The sequence below is a fragment of the Pipistrellus hanaki genome, assembly GCF_964339955.1.
Source record: "Pipistrellus hanaki genome assembly, chromosome: 1".
Lineage (NCBI taxonomy): Eukaryota > Metazoa > Chordata > Mammalia > Chiroptera > Vespertilionidae > Pipistrellus > Pipistrellus hanaki.
The window spans coordinates 68741290-68758991 of record NC_140503.1 but is presented as its reverse complement, the minus strand read 5'-3'; the positions used below and the strand labels follow the sequence as shown (position 1 = coordinate 68758991).

General features: G+C 46.1%; 1 protein-coding gene across 3 annotated transcripts in view; it reads right to left on the bottom strand.

Moving 5' to 3' along the window:
* Positions 1-17702, bottom strand: part of RYR3 (ryanodine receptor 3) — a 508007-nt gene that overhangs the window by 92769 nt on the left and 397536 nt on the right. For all 3 annotated transcript variants that reach the window (XM_084861661.1, XM_084861660.1, XM_084861662.1), the window contains exons 49-57: positions 14283-14373; positions 12211-12351; positions 10398-10561; positions 8248-8326; positions 4219-4308; positions 3142-3288; positions 2904-2966; positions 1826-1901; positions 1592-1715 (exon numbers count right to left, since the gene is read on the bottom strand). In XM_084861661.1, the coding sequence (XP_084717787.1) occupies positions 1592-1715; positions 1826-1901; positions 2904-2966; positions 3142-3288; positions 4219-4308; positions 8248-8326; positions 10398-10561; positions 12211-12351; positions 14283-14373 (975 nt within the window). The remainder of the gene's footprint in view (positions 1-1591; positions 1716-1825; positions 1902-2903; positions 2967-3141; positions 3289-4218; positions 4309-8247; positions 8327-10397; positions 10562-12210; positions 12352-14282; positions 14374-17702) is intronic.

Here is a 17702-nt window from a genome sequence, read left to right as displayed (position 1 = left end):
GAGGGAGGGAGAGAGAGAGAGAGAGAGAGAGAGAGAGAGAGAGAGAGAGAGAGACTCTGATTGGCTGTCTCCCATATGCATCCTAACCTTTTGGTGTACAGGATGACACTCTAACCAGCCAGGGCCAAATGCATAGTTTTTAAAGTAGGTATGGGTGAGAAAAATATAAAAGATAGGGGAGGAAATAAAAAACAAAACCAAAACACCTAGAATAATACTGCACTTCCATTGTTTAGCATGTGCCATAAGTCTCACTGCTGTAAAGAAAAGCCACGATTGCAAAGCTCTGAGGATGCACAATGGATGTGGTTTATTACTGCAACCAATGGGGCAGCATATGCAGAAAGGCCTGGCCTAGAGCCCTAGACTTGTGAATGACTGCATATTTACATGTTTTAAATTACAATGAAATGTTTACAGTGTGTATGTATAATTTGTCATGACTCTGCTGTAAATGATTTTTTTCTATTTTATTAAAAATATTTTTCCCATTACTATTTACATTCAATATTATTTTGTATTAGTTTCAGGTGGATATCACATAGTGCTTAGAGAGTCATATACAAATTGTTCCCCCTAATATTTCCAATACCCACCTGGCCACATAGTTATTCCAATACTAGAAGCTCAGTGCACAAAATTCATGCACTGGGGGGAGGGTGTGTGTGTGTGTGTGTGTGTGTGTGTGTCAGGCCAGCCTGCACCCTCTCCAATCTAGACATCCTTCTCACAACCTGTGACTGCTGGCTCCTAACCACTCACCGGCCTGCTTGCCTGATTGCCCCTAATCACTCTGCCTACCAGCCTGATAGCTCCCTAACTGCTCCCCTGCTGGCCTGATTGATATCTAACTGCTCCCCTGCCAGCATGATCATCCTCAACTGCCCTCCCCATCGCCCCCAACTGCCTTTTCCTGCGGGGCTGAGGGGACAGGGGACTGAGGCTGGATGAGGCTGGATGCTGTGGGGACTGGGTGAGGTAGGGCTGAGTGTACCGGGGGACTCTGGCTGGATGAGGTGGGCCTGAAGTGACTAGGGGACTGAGGCTGGATGAGGTGGGGCTGAGGGGACTGGGTGCCACCAGCTTGTGAAGGTGTGACAGTCAATTAACATATTCCCTCTTTATTGGCTGTGGAAACCACCATCTTGTGAGAGTATGATAGTCAATTAGCATATTCCCTCTTTATTAGATAAGATCATTGACTACAACCCTTATTCTGTACTTTAGGTCCCTGTGACTATTTTGTAATTACCAATTTGTACTTCTCAATCCCTTCACCCTTTTCACCCTGTTCCTCAACCCCCTCTCCTCTGGCCACTTTCAATCTGTTCTTTGTGTATATGAGCCTGTTTCTGTTTTGTTTGCTTTATATTGTGCTGTAACTGATTTTTAAAATTAATATTGATTGGTTCTGTTTATGTCAGGAAAGAGGGCTTCATCCTGCAAAATAATTTTTTCTTCTTCTTATTTCAAAAGACACCCACTATCCTTGCTCTGACCCATTCTGTAGGCAGGTGATTAAATACCCAGAGAGGGAGGCCACACCTCCAAGCTTGCCCAGCGCACTAACATCACCTGGAAGATGACTTACCTCGAAACCACGATGCCATTCACTTGGAGGAATTTAAACAGGTCCTGTGCCTTCTCTCGGTCCCTAGACTTCTCCTTGGCAGTCAAGGTGTCATATGGAACCAAAAGAGGGTGACTGCCACCACCTGGGTCGGTAAAATGAGAGATAACAACACATTTGGCTCTTCCGTTGCACTTCTGGGGAAGCACACCTGCCCCAGCTCACCTTCGGGGGGATGTTGGGAACCAGGCTCACCTTTGCTCTCCAGCTCCAGCTTCTTCTTCTTGGCCCAGATGTTGTGATAGTTCTCAGCTATCACCTCCACCATCCCCTGTGTCCCACCAGACAGAGGATCGTCAGAGAGAAAGCAAAATAACAGGCTCATGCCTGCCAGGCTTTTCAGTTTTATATTTTCCCATACAACAGAAAACAGTTCCGGATTCTGCCTTTTGTTTATAACTTATCATCCTGGTGGTTTGATGCATTCACAAGAGACACACATTTCCATTTGGAAGTGCATTTTGATGGCACTTGATCTGCCATAGGACCTGAGATTTGAGAGCTGGAAGTGTGGGTGAAGGAAAAGTCTAGAATCCCTGAAAGCCTTTAGCTTAGCAAACTAAAAATAGTCATGTCTTGGGGAAGACTACTGCAAATTAGATTTCCCAGATAGAATTCTCTCTATAAGGTTCATGAAACAGTGACCTTGAATGTGCACTTTGGAAAAAAACTTTCTCTAAAGCCAAAGGGTTGGTCTGAGGAGCAATGGCCTCTGGCTGGGGCCTGTCACACCTGGCAATGTGTGCAGGAGGGCAGGACTGGGAGGAGGCAGCTTTAAGGCCCTTAATTTCATCTTCTTGGTATACGTGCCTAAGTCCTACTCGATTGCCTGTCTGCACCTTCTGGGAAGTCAAGTGAACCTGCTATGGGATATGCAAGTGTCCTCATGGTTGGGGGGACCTATTGGGACCAGGAAAGCACCCTGACCCAGGGGTCTTTGCATAGATTATCGCCTGTTATCAGTTCTGTTGTGAGTTTTAAAACACTAATTTGTTTGTTCTTCCTTTTGTTGAGTGATTACCTATTAGGGTGTCCCTGGTCGAAGTACAAAGCCTCAGCTTCTTAGATGGTTGCTTACTTCTGCTGAGCCCTTCCCTGTGGCCTCTGCCCAATGTGCCCCCTTTTCAAGGTTTGTATTTTAGTGGTGAGATGTTCTAGGCATTTTTCCTTCTTCTTATTCTTTAAAACACAACAACCTCTTGGGAGGGCAATGTATTCTGCACGTGGGGCTTTAGGAAGCGAGCTGAGCTGTCCTGGAGGCAGCGGCACTGACCTGCAGCTCCCTGGAGAGCGCCACGTTGCAGAGGTCCAGCGGGGCGGGGCTGTAGCTGTTGCCCTAGGGGAAGCACAGGCAGAATGACCGGGTGGCCGTTATTCTCATTCTCACCAGCATCCTAACATCAGCCGCCAGAGATGGATCCCAGAGATCCCCCAGGGCTCCGTATGGGTGGTCCTGGCCTGGGAACCCCCAGGAGGGCTTACCAAGTCGAGCCCAGTGATGTCCATCCTACCTGGCTGGCCTGGGACACGCTTCGAAGCTTCTCGTTTTCCCGTTGTTGAACGAGGGCTTCTGCTTCTTTGGTCCTCTCCACAGTCCAGCCCACAGCCAGCATGGTTTTCAGGGACTCTCTGGCTGGCCAGCGATAGATTTCCTTCTCCTGGAAGGAAATTGGAGCAGGAGAGCTTTGCAGGGCACGCCCAGCACTCTGCCTGGCCTGTCTCCCTGTGGAAGTGGGTCCCACGATTGAGCGGGTGCTACCTGGTTTCAGAGTCCTCCCCCTAGCTCAGAATCCCTCCGCGGCACTTCGCCCACAGCATGCAGTCTTTCCGGTGTTTTTAAATAGAAGACCCCATAGCCTCCTGCCCCCAGACATCACCCGCAGGCTGGCGATAAAGAGGAGTATGAACAGAGAGTGACTTCTCTCATACTAGTAGCTGGTTAAGAGGGGACTCGCTAGAACGCATTTGCCAAAGCTGTCCTTGGAGCATGGGAAACAGAGTTTCTGAGATTTAGAATTCTCTTCAGAGCTTCATAGGTGGTCAATATGCACACACATTAGGCAATTAACTTTCCAAAGTAGTTCCTCTGATGTTTCCAGTACCCACCTGGCACCACACAAAGGTATGAATGCCGTCCTTTACGTGTGACCCCAGGCCTAACGTGTACCGAGCACCTTGTATGCTGAACCCCATTTCTTAGTTAAAAAAGCCCAAGAGACCTGTGTATTTCCTTGGGGACTCTCTTCTCTACTCCTATTATCTTCCCTGATTATCTTCCATCGCCCCTCTCCCCACCTCAACCATTGAACAAAAGCCCTTCCTAGTTCAGCTGCAAGTGGCCTACAAAGGCATTTGCCTCAGCTCCTATGTGCTGAGCTATGCTTCTCTCCCCAAAGGGCTCTGAGAGCCTAAGAACAGACCATGGGCTGGCCTGTTGGCATCCTGGTGGTGCCTGCTGGTGAGTCCCTGAGGAGTTGACTGCGTTTGAAAGTCTCTAAGTAGCTGAGGGTGAATGTGGCCTCCTCTGACACTGTCCCCAGGGCAGGACACCAGAAGCCGTGCAGTGTGACCTGAGGCCCGCTCCTTACCTTCTCCGTCAAGGTCTTGAAAGGCCTTATCAGTGGATGGGTCTTCACGTTCTCGTCCAGGGAAATTCCATATTTCCACCCGCTGTGACTCTGTAGAAAGGTCCTCACTTCAATATCCTTGGCACCCAAGAAGTCCTGCTATGTGACCCTCATCCCAGCTTCTATCTTCACTGAACGTATGGAGTAATGGAGGGTGACAGAGCTTGGAAATTGCCCCCGTGAAACGTCTAATGGATCCATTCAGGCTGTCAGGCTCTCTGCCCCTGAATGTTGAACTCCGCTCCTTTATTTCTTCTTGTTTTAGCTGCTGTCCCCTCCACTGACTCGCTTGTGTTTCAGGCTCACGACAGACAGAAGGGTTTCAAAAGACCCGATAACAATGCTTCTCACAGTGTGCCACGGTCTCAGGCAGGGACAGAAGTCAGGGCTAAATAAAGACCTGTGAGGACTGGACCCACTGGCCACAGCACCCCTGTCGGCCAACCCGAAGCAAAACTGGAGCAATGCAGGGAATCGCAGAAGTTTGAGAATTTCAAGAGTCACTCAACAGACATCTTTTGCATGCCTACTACTTAGGTGCCAGACTCAGTCCTAGGCACCATAGGCACAGAAGCAAGCACGAGTCCCTGGCTTCTGTAACCTCACAGCTTAAAGAGTCCTGGCTGCTTTTACTCAGTCTCTGCCACTGGCCATTTGTTAATGTGTATATGTCTCAAGATTGTGTCCTTTCTCACTGGGCACACTCTCCCTGGGTGATCCAATCAAAGCCCACAGTCCATTCCATATGAGGACTCAGTATGTCCAGCCCAGATGTCTCTCCTAATTTCCAAACCTACGTAAGCTCTGCTTCCATGTTTCCACAGGTTTCTCCAACATGCCTGCACAGAACCTGCATTTTACTTTTCTAAGTGGCTCCTCCTCTGGGGTTCCCTGAACCTCAGGGAATGGCACCAGCTTACACTCACTTTATGAGCCAGAAATGTGAGTATCTTTGCCCCTGTTTATCTGCATCTTCTCACATGGTTCACCTCCCATCTTCTGCCAGGATTTTGATTCAAGCCACCACCAGCCATCACCAGGGTTATGGCACCAGCTTCGTACACAGGCCCCCTGCCTCCAGTCCACCACCTTTCTGACCCATTTTTTAATAGCACTGCTAGATGAGATCTATTAAATCACTCCCATCCAGTGATGTTAAAATTTTCTGGTTCCAAGCTGCCATCATGGCAAAATGCAAACACTTTCTGGCCTTTAACGCTATAGCAAAGAACTCATTGACTGTCTAGACTCATCTCATCATTCTTCCCCTGACCCACTCCATGCCCTGCCATATTGAACTAGGGTTCCTTAAACCCGCCACACTCTCTCTTGCTTCTCTAGATCTGCACCTGCTGCCCCCATAGGTTGCAATACATTTGCTGCCTTGTGCCTGAACAACTACCTGCCCTTTATCACTTACTGTAGGTGTCACCAGCTTGAGGAAGTATCCTGAGATCCCCATGATGGGATTAGGGATTCCTCCTGTGTGCTCATGCCCATCATAGCATGAGTTGTGATGAAGAACAGTGGTAGGATATGACCTGTGCCACCATGGCTGATTTATTCTGTTTCTCCCACAATACTGTAGGGTTCTTTTATTTTTAATTAATTTATTAAAATTATTTTCAGTTATAGTTTACTGTCAGTGTTATTTTGTATTGATTTCAGCTGTACAGCATAGTGTTAGGCAATTAACTTTTCAAAGTAGTCCCTCTGATGTTTCCAGTACCCACCTGGCACCACACATTGTTATCGCAATATTATTGACTATATTCCCCTATGCTCTACTTTACATCCATGATTATTTTGTAACAACTGATTTGTATTTCTTAATTCCTTCACCTCTCTCACGCAGTGTCCCACCCCGGCATCCCTCTGGCAGCCACCAGTCTAGTCTCTGTAAGACTGTGGAGTTCTTGAGGACAGGGAAAATATTCTTTTTCTTGTTAGATAATTGATGCCCATCTGGCAATGGTGAACAAATATCTTTCCTTGCAAATGTGAGGCTTAAAGTCTAGTGAAGAGAGAGAATAATAAAATACCATACCAGTAAATGTATAGTTGATAACTGGCATAAATGTATAGCTGTTGTAAGTATAACCATGTAAAGGGAAATTCTATGATGGAAAAGAACAAGGCGCCAACAGGGCTAATATCTGAGACATCTGGGAAGGAGGCATCCCGGGAACTCACATGTGGATGGGTATTTGCAGGATGAGCTGATGAATGGTGTGTGCATGTGTCTGAGTGCAGATGGGCACTGGCTCAGGCCGAGGGTTTCAGGCATGCATGTGAGCATGTGTGTACATGCGTATGCATGTGTGCAGTGCATGTGCGATGCATGCGTGTGTGTGTGTGTGTGTGTGTGTGTGTGTGTGTGGTGGGCAGTAGGTAGAAAGAAGGGATGTGGCTGGAGGGCAGAGGGTGAAAGGAGAGGTGATGCTAGAGATGGTAGTAGAGGCCAGATTAGGATGTGCCTACTAGGCCACATTAAAGATTTTGATCTTTATATAAAAAAAATAGTTAGAAGCTGTTAAGGAATGTTAGCAAGGAGAAGGGGCTGTGATGGAGAACAGTGGTAGGATATGACCGATCCGCACGCTGAAGCTGTCACTTGCCCGCAGTGTACAGGGCGGGCTGGGAAAATGCTTGAGGGGACACTAGTTAGGAGATCATCACAACTGTCTGGGCAAAGAGGACAGCAGTTCAGACTACAGCTCTGGGGTGCGGCCAGAGACGGATTCGCACTGAGGAGAGACTAAGGAGGTAAATCCACATGGCTTAGTGATGGATGGGCCATGGCCATGGACTGAGGGGGGGGGGCTGCTTTTCCCTCTTCCACAAACTGGCCCAATGGCATATGAAATGAGTGCTGAAAAAATATAGATGCTCTAAGAAAGGGTCAGCCAGCTACAGCCCTTGGGCCAAGTCTGGCTGGCCATCTGCTCCATAAACACAGTTTTATTGGGCCCAGGCATGTGCCTTCATCTATGTAACATCTGTGGCTGCTTCTGTGCTGTGATGGCAGAGATGAGCAGTTGCAATGGAGACTCTCTGGCCACAAAGCCTAAAATGCCCACTATCTGGCCTTTTACAGAATAGTTTAGCCAACCCCTGCTCTCGAACCATGAAGTATTGGCCCATTCTACAATTACAATGATTGTTGTGATCATCGGCCCCCAACAGGGATGATGGAAGAATAGAAACTGAGCCCAGACCACTCCAAGGCTGAGCCAGTGGTGCAAGGTGTCCCTCTCCAGGGCACGTGGCATGGAGGTGGTGTCTGTGGCCCAATCTGAGCTTGCTCCTTGGCTCCACACTGAAGCTGCAGTTGAGCAATGGCCCCAACCCTTAGCCGGCTGTGCCCAGGAATTCTGGACGTCTTTGGCACATTCCTCTCACTCTCCCGCCAGCATTAAAGGGCTGTCAGAACAATTATACACATTAAGCAGGCTGACCTCATGTGGTGAGGAATTTTAAACACCAGATGGACAGCCTTATGAATAAGGGAGAGTCCGGGACTTATGCTGCTGCCTGCCATGGGAAGATGTGTGTCCCCTCCTAGAATAAAATCCAGCCTCTTGGCAAAATGCAAGGGTAAGAATTTAAATTTTATTTTCCCTTTTCCAAAAAAGAAAAAAAAATGTCAAAGAGAAATTATAATAGAAGCCTCCCAACCTGTATTAAGCATTTAGGTCGAACACATTCGAGCATGTGCTTGGGTGTAAACTCCAGGAAATGCAATGTTGAGGAGGGACTGAACACTCACAGAATGGATGATCTTCTTGAGATAAATACAGAAAGCAGCACCTCCAGCTTCTTCCGCCTGTTTCTCTGACCTCCACCAACCCTGGGAGCGTGTGGCTCAGAAATAATGAATGCTCTCGGCCTGGCCAGCCTGTCACTTAGGCAGATTTCCAGCACTGGACCCTCTAATGTTCTTGGGCTGTTTTCCCCTCTGACAAATGTCAGCTAGAGGATAATCCCTACCTTGTCACAGGCCCATTTATCGTGTGAATGCTCAGCATACTTGGTGACGATGTATTCCAATTTTTCAGGCAAGGAGAAACTGAAATAAGAAGGAAAAAAAAAAATCAAATTACAACCTTGCCAAGCACCTCAGCCACATGTGCTAAAAAAGATGGCCAGAACCAACAATCAGCCATCGAAGCTGGATCTGATCAGTCAGCTAACCCAAAGCCGAAGCTGGACTCCAGGTACCTGGAACTTTCTGAGCAGAAGGAGTGGCTGACTGACTCAGTTAGACACACCCAGATCCAATCAGGGGGATCACTCTGTAGGAGGCTCTGCTGTGTAGTTAGCCTTCCTCTAGCTGTTCTGGGTTCTTTTGGCTTCTGAAGAACCACTTTGGTTCCTGGGCAAGACCTGTCTAGGTTACACAATGAGAACCCCGTCATCCAAAGACACTGGCCTGTCATCTTGTGGCTGCAATCTAGGAGTGGCAGGAATGGTGGCTAGAGGACCAAATGCTACAAAAAACTGGGTGTCTACCTTTTTGGCTTCAATGACTCACCTTTAAATGTTAGAATTTTGGAAGTACACTAGACACCTGTTGTTTCCATTAGTTCAGCAGTTTCTGTACCTTTAGTTGGCCACAGCACCTCCCTTTTCCCGTAAGGAATAAACCCTACATTGCATGCAGTCTTATGTGAACTGAGGTGGGCGTCTGACTGGGCCATTCAGACACACTCTCCCAGAAATTTGAATCTTGAGTCAGGTGAGACCAGGGCAACACACTCTTCAAGGGGGCTCATCCAATGGAGACGTCTGAAGACTGCCCACTTGGCCACTCTGTCCCGGTGTCTGCTCCTGCTGAGGCTGGTTAGCCAGCCTTTCACTGGGTTCTGATAAGGACCCCCGATCCTTACAATAAGGCCCCTTTCTGCTCATATTATCCAGAATTAGTTTCTATTACTCACATCACTTGAAGAACCACACTGATGTCAAGGTATATGCAAAGAAACCAGAACTCTCAAGTTAACATGGAACCACTCATCATTAGCACACAAATTACTGTCTCATAATGTTTGTAAAAGCATCACATTATTACACCATTTGTATCCATCAGCACACTTATATTTTCATTGAGTGAAGGTATCCAAAGTCAATACCTGCCTTCTCTTTTGGCCCCAGCTCAATGGCTTACCATGCCTCTTATCTCTTTCTTATAGCAGCTTCAATTCTCTTTCTCACCATCCATTCAGCTCAAGGCTTCATCTGATGGACTGTGTACTAATTGTTAACAAATAACAGTTTTATATGTTATCAAAGCTGACAGCCCCAGGGAAGAGCTCAGGCTGTGGCTTTCATTTGAGAACTATTGCCACAAACCACAAGTCTGAGGGGCCGTATAGGATGTCTTACTTTCCCTGCTCATTCTAAAGCCAGTTTGGAGCTCTTCTCTTAGAATGTACCTGGAGATGCCCCACGGACACACAATCATAACTGGGGTGGACCTGCCACCAGCCAAAATTGAGCATTTGTTCCATCCAAGGCCTAATCATCCCCCAGGAGTGAAGTGATGCTGGAGAATCAGAGGGAGAAATTAAAGGTGCTGTTGTAGTGTTCCAAAGCTTCAGCATCCCCTGGAACGGGGGAGAGCAGGGCCAGTCTCTCAGGTAAGGACTCCATGCTGTTCTGTCATCACACCCAAGCCTTGTGCTATTTACAGAGCTGTTTTGATGTATGATGCAATTATAACTATACAGGCCTAATTAAAAAAAGTGAAGATTTTGCAAAAAAAAAACCACACAAAAAAAACACCCCACAAACCTCATTAATAAATTAATTGCCTCATTTGTTAGGGTGGTTCTGCAATGTCTCAGATGTCACTTATTGTGGAGAGTATGCATCTCATAATAAATAAACCAACCCCACCCTCTACAACAAAAGCCTAGCATATAATCAATTATACAGTATGGAATCAGATATGGATGGATTAATCCTTCAGGAATCGAGGACAAGATCCAGTGCCTGATATGACGTGTGGTGTCAAGAGAAATGACAAAGTGTTGGCAGGAGGAAAGAAAAAGACTCTTAAATTTCTTGCTGCCTTCTGAAAGAAAAACACTGGCCACTGGGCAAAATATAAGACCATCTTAGAGGTGGTCTGAACTCACTTCATGGTGTTGATCGGTTTGGGGTCAAAGTTGCCTTCTGCATCCACTGAGATCTGCTTCTCCAATGTGGCTGAGTTTCTGGTGTCTAAGTAATCCGGTGGCAGGGCTCCGGCGATAGCACTGAGACAAGGCAGGGCCATTCGGAAAAGATCTGGGTCATACTTCTGTGAGGAAAACCAAAGAGCGTGTTGGTACAGAAACCAGAACCCTGGCCACAAGGTGGAAGCATTCCCCAATTAGCTGACAAAAGCACCATGCCCTCTTTTGTCCAGGTCAACCTGCACGGGGAACAGGTAAGCCTGGTGGAAACAAGGGGTCCTTGGAGGATGCCATCACAGTCTGCAAAGCCCTCCAGTCACCATTTGCTTCAAGTTGAAAAAATGTTAAATCAAGATTTAAATCAGTATCTCCTAGCCCTGGCCAGGTGGCTCAGTTGGTTTGATACCAAAAGGTTGTGGGTTTGATTTCTGGTCAAGGCACTGTAAGTAGCACCAGGCTTCAAATCCCTGGTTGAGGTACCCACAGGAGGCAACCAATTGGTGCTTTTTTCTCATATCAATGTCTTTCTCTCTCCCCCCTTCCTCTCTTAAAAACAAAAAACATATCCTTGGGTGAGGATTTTTTACAAAAAACTATATCTCATAAATAGCTAATTTCAAGAAAGAGTTAAACAGGTTCTTGCTAGGCCAGAAATGTCTATAAACCTGCTTGCCGTAGCATAGAAGTGTATAGTAACTGACCCAACCTGTAGCTGGAGAAGGCATAAAAAGCTGTGCTAGGCTTCTCAGTAGCTTATATGGGACCTGTGTGGATATCAGCAGCAGACTGCTTATAACACATCTATTCTCTCTTGAACGGGCAAGGAAGGAATTCCAGTCAAATAACAAGGGGTAGGGACAGCTTTGGCTTTGCTGACCCAGACCAAAGGACTTTAGGAGTGAATACAGCGTAAGCGCAGGCGAACACCTACCGTATAAGACAACATTTGAAACGAGAAAAAAGCCTGCTCACATTGGCCAGAGTCAGAGAGGCGGTCTATTAAAAAAAGAACTGGTGTTGCCTCGGAAGTGGGGGGTAGTCTTATACAGCGAATATAGGCCTAAACCTATGTTTTAACTGTAAAATTAGGGGGTCATCTTATACGCCGGAAAATACGGTATATCACTTTCCAGATTTCTGTAAGAAAGCCAGACCTACTCATGTTCTACTTCTAAAGCTGATGACCTGGAAACTTTAAATAAACTGGCTTGGGGGGCATGGGAAGCCTGAGTCGTAGGTATATTTCCCTCAGGCAGTGTGGGAGGCTCTGGGGTCAGAGGGGCTCAGTTCTCCTCCTTAAACTAGTGGTTCTGAATAACCTCCCTCCCTGTGGATTAAGTCTCCTAGAATCCCACATCCTGACCTGAGCAGATGTCAGGACTTCTCCTCTGGCTGGACCTGGCGAAGACCTGCTAACCGGGGCCCCACCTCCGGGAAGGAGTGGCAGTGGGCTCAGTCAGGGAGACTGAGGCCAAGAGTGTTTTTGTGATTCACTCCGGTAGTCGCTCTTCGCTGTACTAGCTTGGTGTGTCTGGCAAGTTATTCAATTTCTCTGGGGCTTTTCCTCACCTGTAAAAGGAGGGTTAGAGCAGTTCCCATTTTAGGGGGTGGGGGCACGGATGAGTGTCACACACTTGGCAAGCACTTGGCACAGTGCCTAGCACAGGGGAAAGCCGGAGATCGATTAGCCAGTTAGCCGCTTAGTCGTTATGATCGGTAGCAGCTGGGGGTGGCTGAGGGCCCCCCCCCTCTGTTGGAGAAGCACTGCCATTACCTTGTGGGAGAGGGAGTCAAAAATCCCCCAGAAGAGCTTCTCTGTGAGGTGCAGCTCCTCCTCCACGGCGAGGCCGTAGCTGCCCCACCCCGAGGGCAGGCAGTAATACTTCCAGCACTGCTCATAGTGGCTCGTCAGGAGCTGGCGGGTTCCAGCAGGGCGGCACCAGTGGGGAGGGGCATCGAAGATCCACAGGCATCAACAACATGCCAGGGAGAATAAAACAGCAAGCAGCCATCAGGAGAGCGAAATGAACATGGAAACAGGTGGGCCATCTAGAGACAGGCCCTCAGCCCCCCCCCCCCTCCCCCCGGAATGGTCTGCTATCCTGCCTAATGAGCTCCAGCCCGAACTGAAGCTGCCTAATTAATCCATGGGCCTCCTAGGGTGCCCCTAGCAGTTACTGAAAAATGGATCACTGTTTCCACTCCAAATGAGAGAATTCTACACTCTGAAAGTAGTCACCGTGTGTTGTTCCAATCAGTCCGGAGTAGGAAGAATTTCGTCTGAGACCTCTGCTTATGAACCTGGAAGGTGCTGGGTCATGCTGCTATGGGGGAGGGGACTGTGAGTCTGAAGATTTTCTCTAGATTGATTACTGCCCATGACTTTCCTCTCACTCCCATCCATGTAACAACAGTTTCACATTTGGCCAGCAGAGGGCAGAAGTACACTGCCAATGTTCCCATCCCAGCAGGTGGGAGCGAGGAAAGATGGAGTTTCCGAGTTGCGTGAAAAAGGTGAATGGACTAAGAAAACAAACAAACAAACAAACAAACAAACCGACCAAAATTCATAGACACAGACAACAGAAGGAAAGGGACTTGGGGAAGGTAGAAGAGGGTATAGGGAGTGTAAACAGCGATGGAAGGAGACTTGATTTGGGGCGGTGGACACAATACACAGATGATGTGTTATAGAATTGTACACCTGAAACCCACATAATATTATTGACCAATGTCATTCCTATACAGTCCATAAAAAATCCCTGATCTAAGAAGTAAAAGTGAGTTTACTGAGGACTATTTATAGGCTCCTCTGTGGGAGCCAGGATCTAGCCGACAGTCAGGCCTGCTGAGGAGGCAAGGCCAGCTTGAACTGTGAGAACCCTGGCTTTCAGCAGTGGTGCTTTCTGAGATCAGAACGGGGCGGTTAGGGTTGGAGAGACAAATGAGTCCTTGGAGGGCGGTGGAATCTCTGACAGTGAGCAAGCTGCTCTCTGCTGGTGTGGAGAGAGAGGACTGAACTAAAGGCTCCTGGGAATTCTGTTTAATCTCAGTAAAATGCTTCTTGAAAGCCTCGCTTGGACTATTTGTGAAAAAAGGAAAAAATTTGTTAAAATCACCAGGCAGAATATTTGGCTATGTCTGGGACTTTTGAAAATGCTAATATTGCAGATGCCGCAAAGGAAAAAGTTTAAAAAAACAAACAAAACCCACCCTCTTGTGTGTGGGGTGATTCTGATGACCCCTGCCCCCCAGGCTCAGATGCTCACAGTGCTAGTGAGAAATTCAGGAATGAGGGCAAAAATCAAAACCCAAAAAAACAAACAAAAAACAAACAAACAAAAAGAAATAAAGAAAGAAAAGAGAAGGCTCTGTGGCTTTCCTTTTCATCAGTAAAGAAAAAGAAGTAAAAAAAAAAGGGAGGAGGGAGGAGGATCTGTTATAAAATAAACATACAAAATAGTACGGAAGAGAAAAGGGACATTTTAGTTGTTGTACTTAAATGAATAATCACAAACCTTCAAAGGTTTTTGAGATTGAAAATATTCTGACAACCTAATTAGGGCAGGGAAGCACAAAACCCACATTGCCTCACTAACCTCTGCTAAATACCAAGAACTTGGTGGAAAGCCATGCCAGAAAATTGGAGCAGTTAATGAATCTGGAAGTTTCCTCCACCAGACACACTCAAGGAGGAGTTCATTTTGTAGGTTGCATTTTATTAGTTCTCAAAGGAGTGAAGCCCATTTAGCATGTATTTTGCTCCCAAATCGTGAGGCCATCCTGTTCTACAAGGCCAGTTTCCTGTGCCATTTACTGTATTTCTGTCACAAGCGCAGGATTTACCTTAAGGGGCATTTTGCAGTACTCATTGAGCTGCGGCACATCAAAAACTAGGCGTCGCAGGAGCTGCTGTAACATGGAAGGCCTCAGGTGACTGCAGCAAGGAACAGGAAGAACAGGATAGAATAAAAAAAAGAATAAGGAAGAAAGTAAGAAAGAATATAAGAAACACTCAACAATAACCATTTATTAGAACTAAGCCTCAAAACAATTAGCTCCTAAAAGACATGATCTTGTAAAGTACAGCCTATGATAGAACACTTTAAACACAGAGTATAGGTAAATACAGAAAGAAGGACATGTGGCTAATAAGTTGAGGTACCTAAGGTTCAATTCCAATCACCAGGTGAAAGGGTGTTCTAGGGTCTATGCACACTCAAAGTACAGCCACTGGAACAGAAAAAAGGGGCAGGTGCTTTTATTCTAAGAATCCCAAATCCTGCTGAGCTCTGCAGAGGGAGAAGCTGGGATTGACCAGTTGCCTAGGTGGAATCTGAGGCCACCTACTGGAATGACCTGAAGGGAAGTTTAAGGCCCCCTGAGTTACTATCTGATCTTTGAAATTCTCATTACTGGAATCATTTCTTTGGGCTAAGTCTCCATCCTCAAAAACATTCCCTTAAACAGCAAAGGCACTAACTAATTAGAGAATGTTTTATCCAATTATTGAAGAGTTTATGGCCTTGGCATTGGATGCAGGTGAATTCTGAGATAAAGGGGAGATAAGCGACATTGAGCCTTTATTTTCAGATTGCCTAACTTTTAAATCTTTCTTTTTTAGAATTAAAAATTTATTTTGCAATTATAATTGATATTCAATATTATAATAGTTTCAGGTGTATAACAATGATTAGACATTTATATAACTTATAAAGTGATCATCCTAAGTCTAGTACCCATCTGGCACCATAATATTACTGACTATATTCCCTATGCTACACTTTACATATCTGAAAGTATTCTGTAACTGCCGATTTGTACTTCTTAATCCCTTCACCTTTTCCACCCAACAACCATCAGTCAGTTTATTCTCTACTTTAAGCCCAGTGCATGAAATTTATGCATGAGGGTGTGTGTCCTCAGCTCAGCCTGCACCCTTTCCAATTTGGGACCCTTCAAGGGCAGTCAGACATCCCTCTCATAATCCAGGACTGCTGGCTCCCAACTGCTCACCTGCCTGCCAGCCTGATTTCCCCTAACCACTTCTGCCTGCCAACTTGATTGATACCTAACTGCTCCCCTCCAGCCTGTTTGCCCCTAACTGCCCTCCCTTGCAGGTTTGGTCCCTCCCAACTGCCCTCCCCTACTGGCCATTTGTGTCCACATGGGAGCAGTCATCTTGTGTGTTGGAGTGATGGTCAATTTGCATATTATTCTTTAATTAGATAGGATAGAGGCCTGGTGCATGGGTGGGGGGTGACTGATTTGCCCTGAAGGGTGTCCCAGATCAGGGTGGGGTTCCCTTGGGGCATGGGGTGGCCTGGGTGAAGGGCCTGTGGTGGTTTGCAGGCCAGCCACACCCCCCAGCGACCCAAGGGGAGGCCCTGGTATCTGGGATTTAGTTTCTATAATTGAAATTTTATAGCCTGAGCAGAGCCACACCTCCTGCTTGCTCTGTGGTTGCAGCCATTTTTGTTGGGATTTATTTATCTTCTATAATTGAAACTTTGTAGCCTTGAATGGAGGCCTGGGCCTGCCAGGGTGTGTGAAAGCTTGGCATCCTCCATTGCCAAGGAAACCCAAGCCTCCTGCTTGCTCCGTGGCAGCAGCAATCTTGGTTGGGTTAATTTGCATACTCACTCCTGATTGGCTGGTGGGTGTGGCTTGTGAGTGTAGCAGAGTGATGGGTAATGTGCATATTACTCTTTTATTAGATTGGATATCTATGAGTCTGTTTCTCTTTTGTTTGTTCATTCATTTTGTTTTTAGATTCCACAATATAAGTGAAAACAATGGTATTTGTTTTTCTCTGTTTGACTTATTTCACTTAGCATAAAACACTTTAGGCCCATCCATGTTGTCCCAAATTAGATTACCAAGGTTTTAAAAAAATCTAGTGGAATCTCTGGATATTCTGCAGAGAAAAGCATATATACATAATACACACAATCTGACAGAGAAGGTCAGTTTGTGAACCCATGAGTTCCTTCCACAGATGCGTAAGTACCATGGGGGTAAAGTTAGTCACTTTGAGGGTAAAGAGCTGGAATGTCGGGGAAAAAAAGCCTTGGAGGCCTCTTCAAGGAAGATGAACAGAAACTGAAAGGGGCAATAAAACTCATCTGTTTCACAACTTTTCCTAGAGCTGCTCTGTTGATAAAAAGCTCTGGAGTGAAAAGGATCAGTCAAAATACACAGCCAGTCAATGGCCTTGTAGCTAACTAGTAATTATGATGTAAAATCCCTCAACTTTCACATTATTGGTTAACATATTAGAAATATCACTTAAAATTGACCAACTTGAATGAAATCAAGGCATGGAATAAATCTCTAATTCTATTAATTCCTGATTTATTGAAAGTAAATAACTAGTTAAATTCAACCAGCTCATCACTGTATCTAGAGCTCACGTGGGCCAAGAGGAGGAATGTGGAAGCCCTTCTGAGTGTAGTAACAGGGCTGTTAGCTACCTTTTCAGTTTGATGTAAGAGTCTAATTTCCCCAAGGTCTGATTCTTTAAAAGCATTTGCAGCTGATATCAGTCTCACCAACATAGTTTTAATAGCAGGAAGTAGCTTATGCTGGGAGACAAGGGCTCCTTGATTGGTCTGGTTCCTAAGACACCTGCTGAGCTCAGATCTAGCAAAGGCAGAGCAAGATCTGCAGCTGCTCCTGATGCAGTTACCAGCCAATTACAGAATCAATAGTGTAGGATTTCTAGTGTGTAAACTCATTATTTATTCCCTTGCCACCATTGAGAAGAAAAGCAGAGACCCATCTACACAAGTAACTGGGCCATTACTCTTCCTTTGGAAGTGGCAGAGTGGAAACCCAGGCACCCTACTGATTCCTAGAGGCATGCTAGTGCTTCTACCCAGCTTTTTCTCTCTTTCAAGATAAAAAATTCTATGAATGTAATTCTCTGCCAGTTATAATAATCTTGGAATGAATGAAAGAGTTTCAGAGTATAGGCCCTGATTTTGGTGGAGTTGCTCAGAGAGAAATATCTTTTATGAGGCCTAGGGGAGGCCCATCCCTCTCAGCCTTGTCCCTTTCTCTATCCATTCTCTGCCCTCTATTCCACATCCCAGGCAAATAATACTGAACAAGGACACAGCTGGTTCCCTGAAGTAGTTAACGCCTGTAGGCCAGATGATAGAAAGACAGCAGATATATTGGGTCGGCAGCTAAGTAATTGCGGGTTTCACACATATATGGCTTCAGTTGAATTTTTAGGTTTGCAGACGTAGTACAAATGTAAAA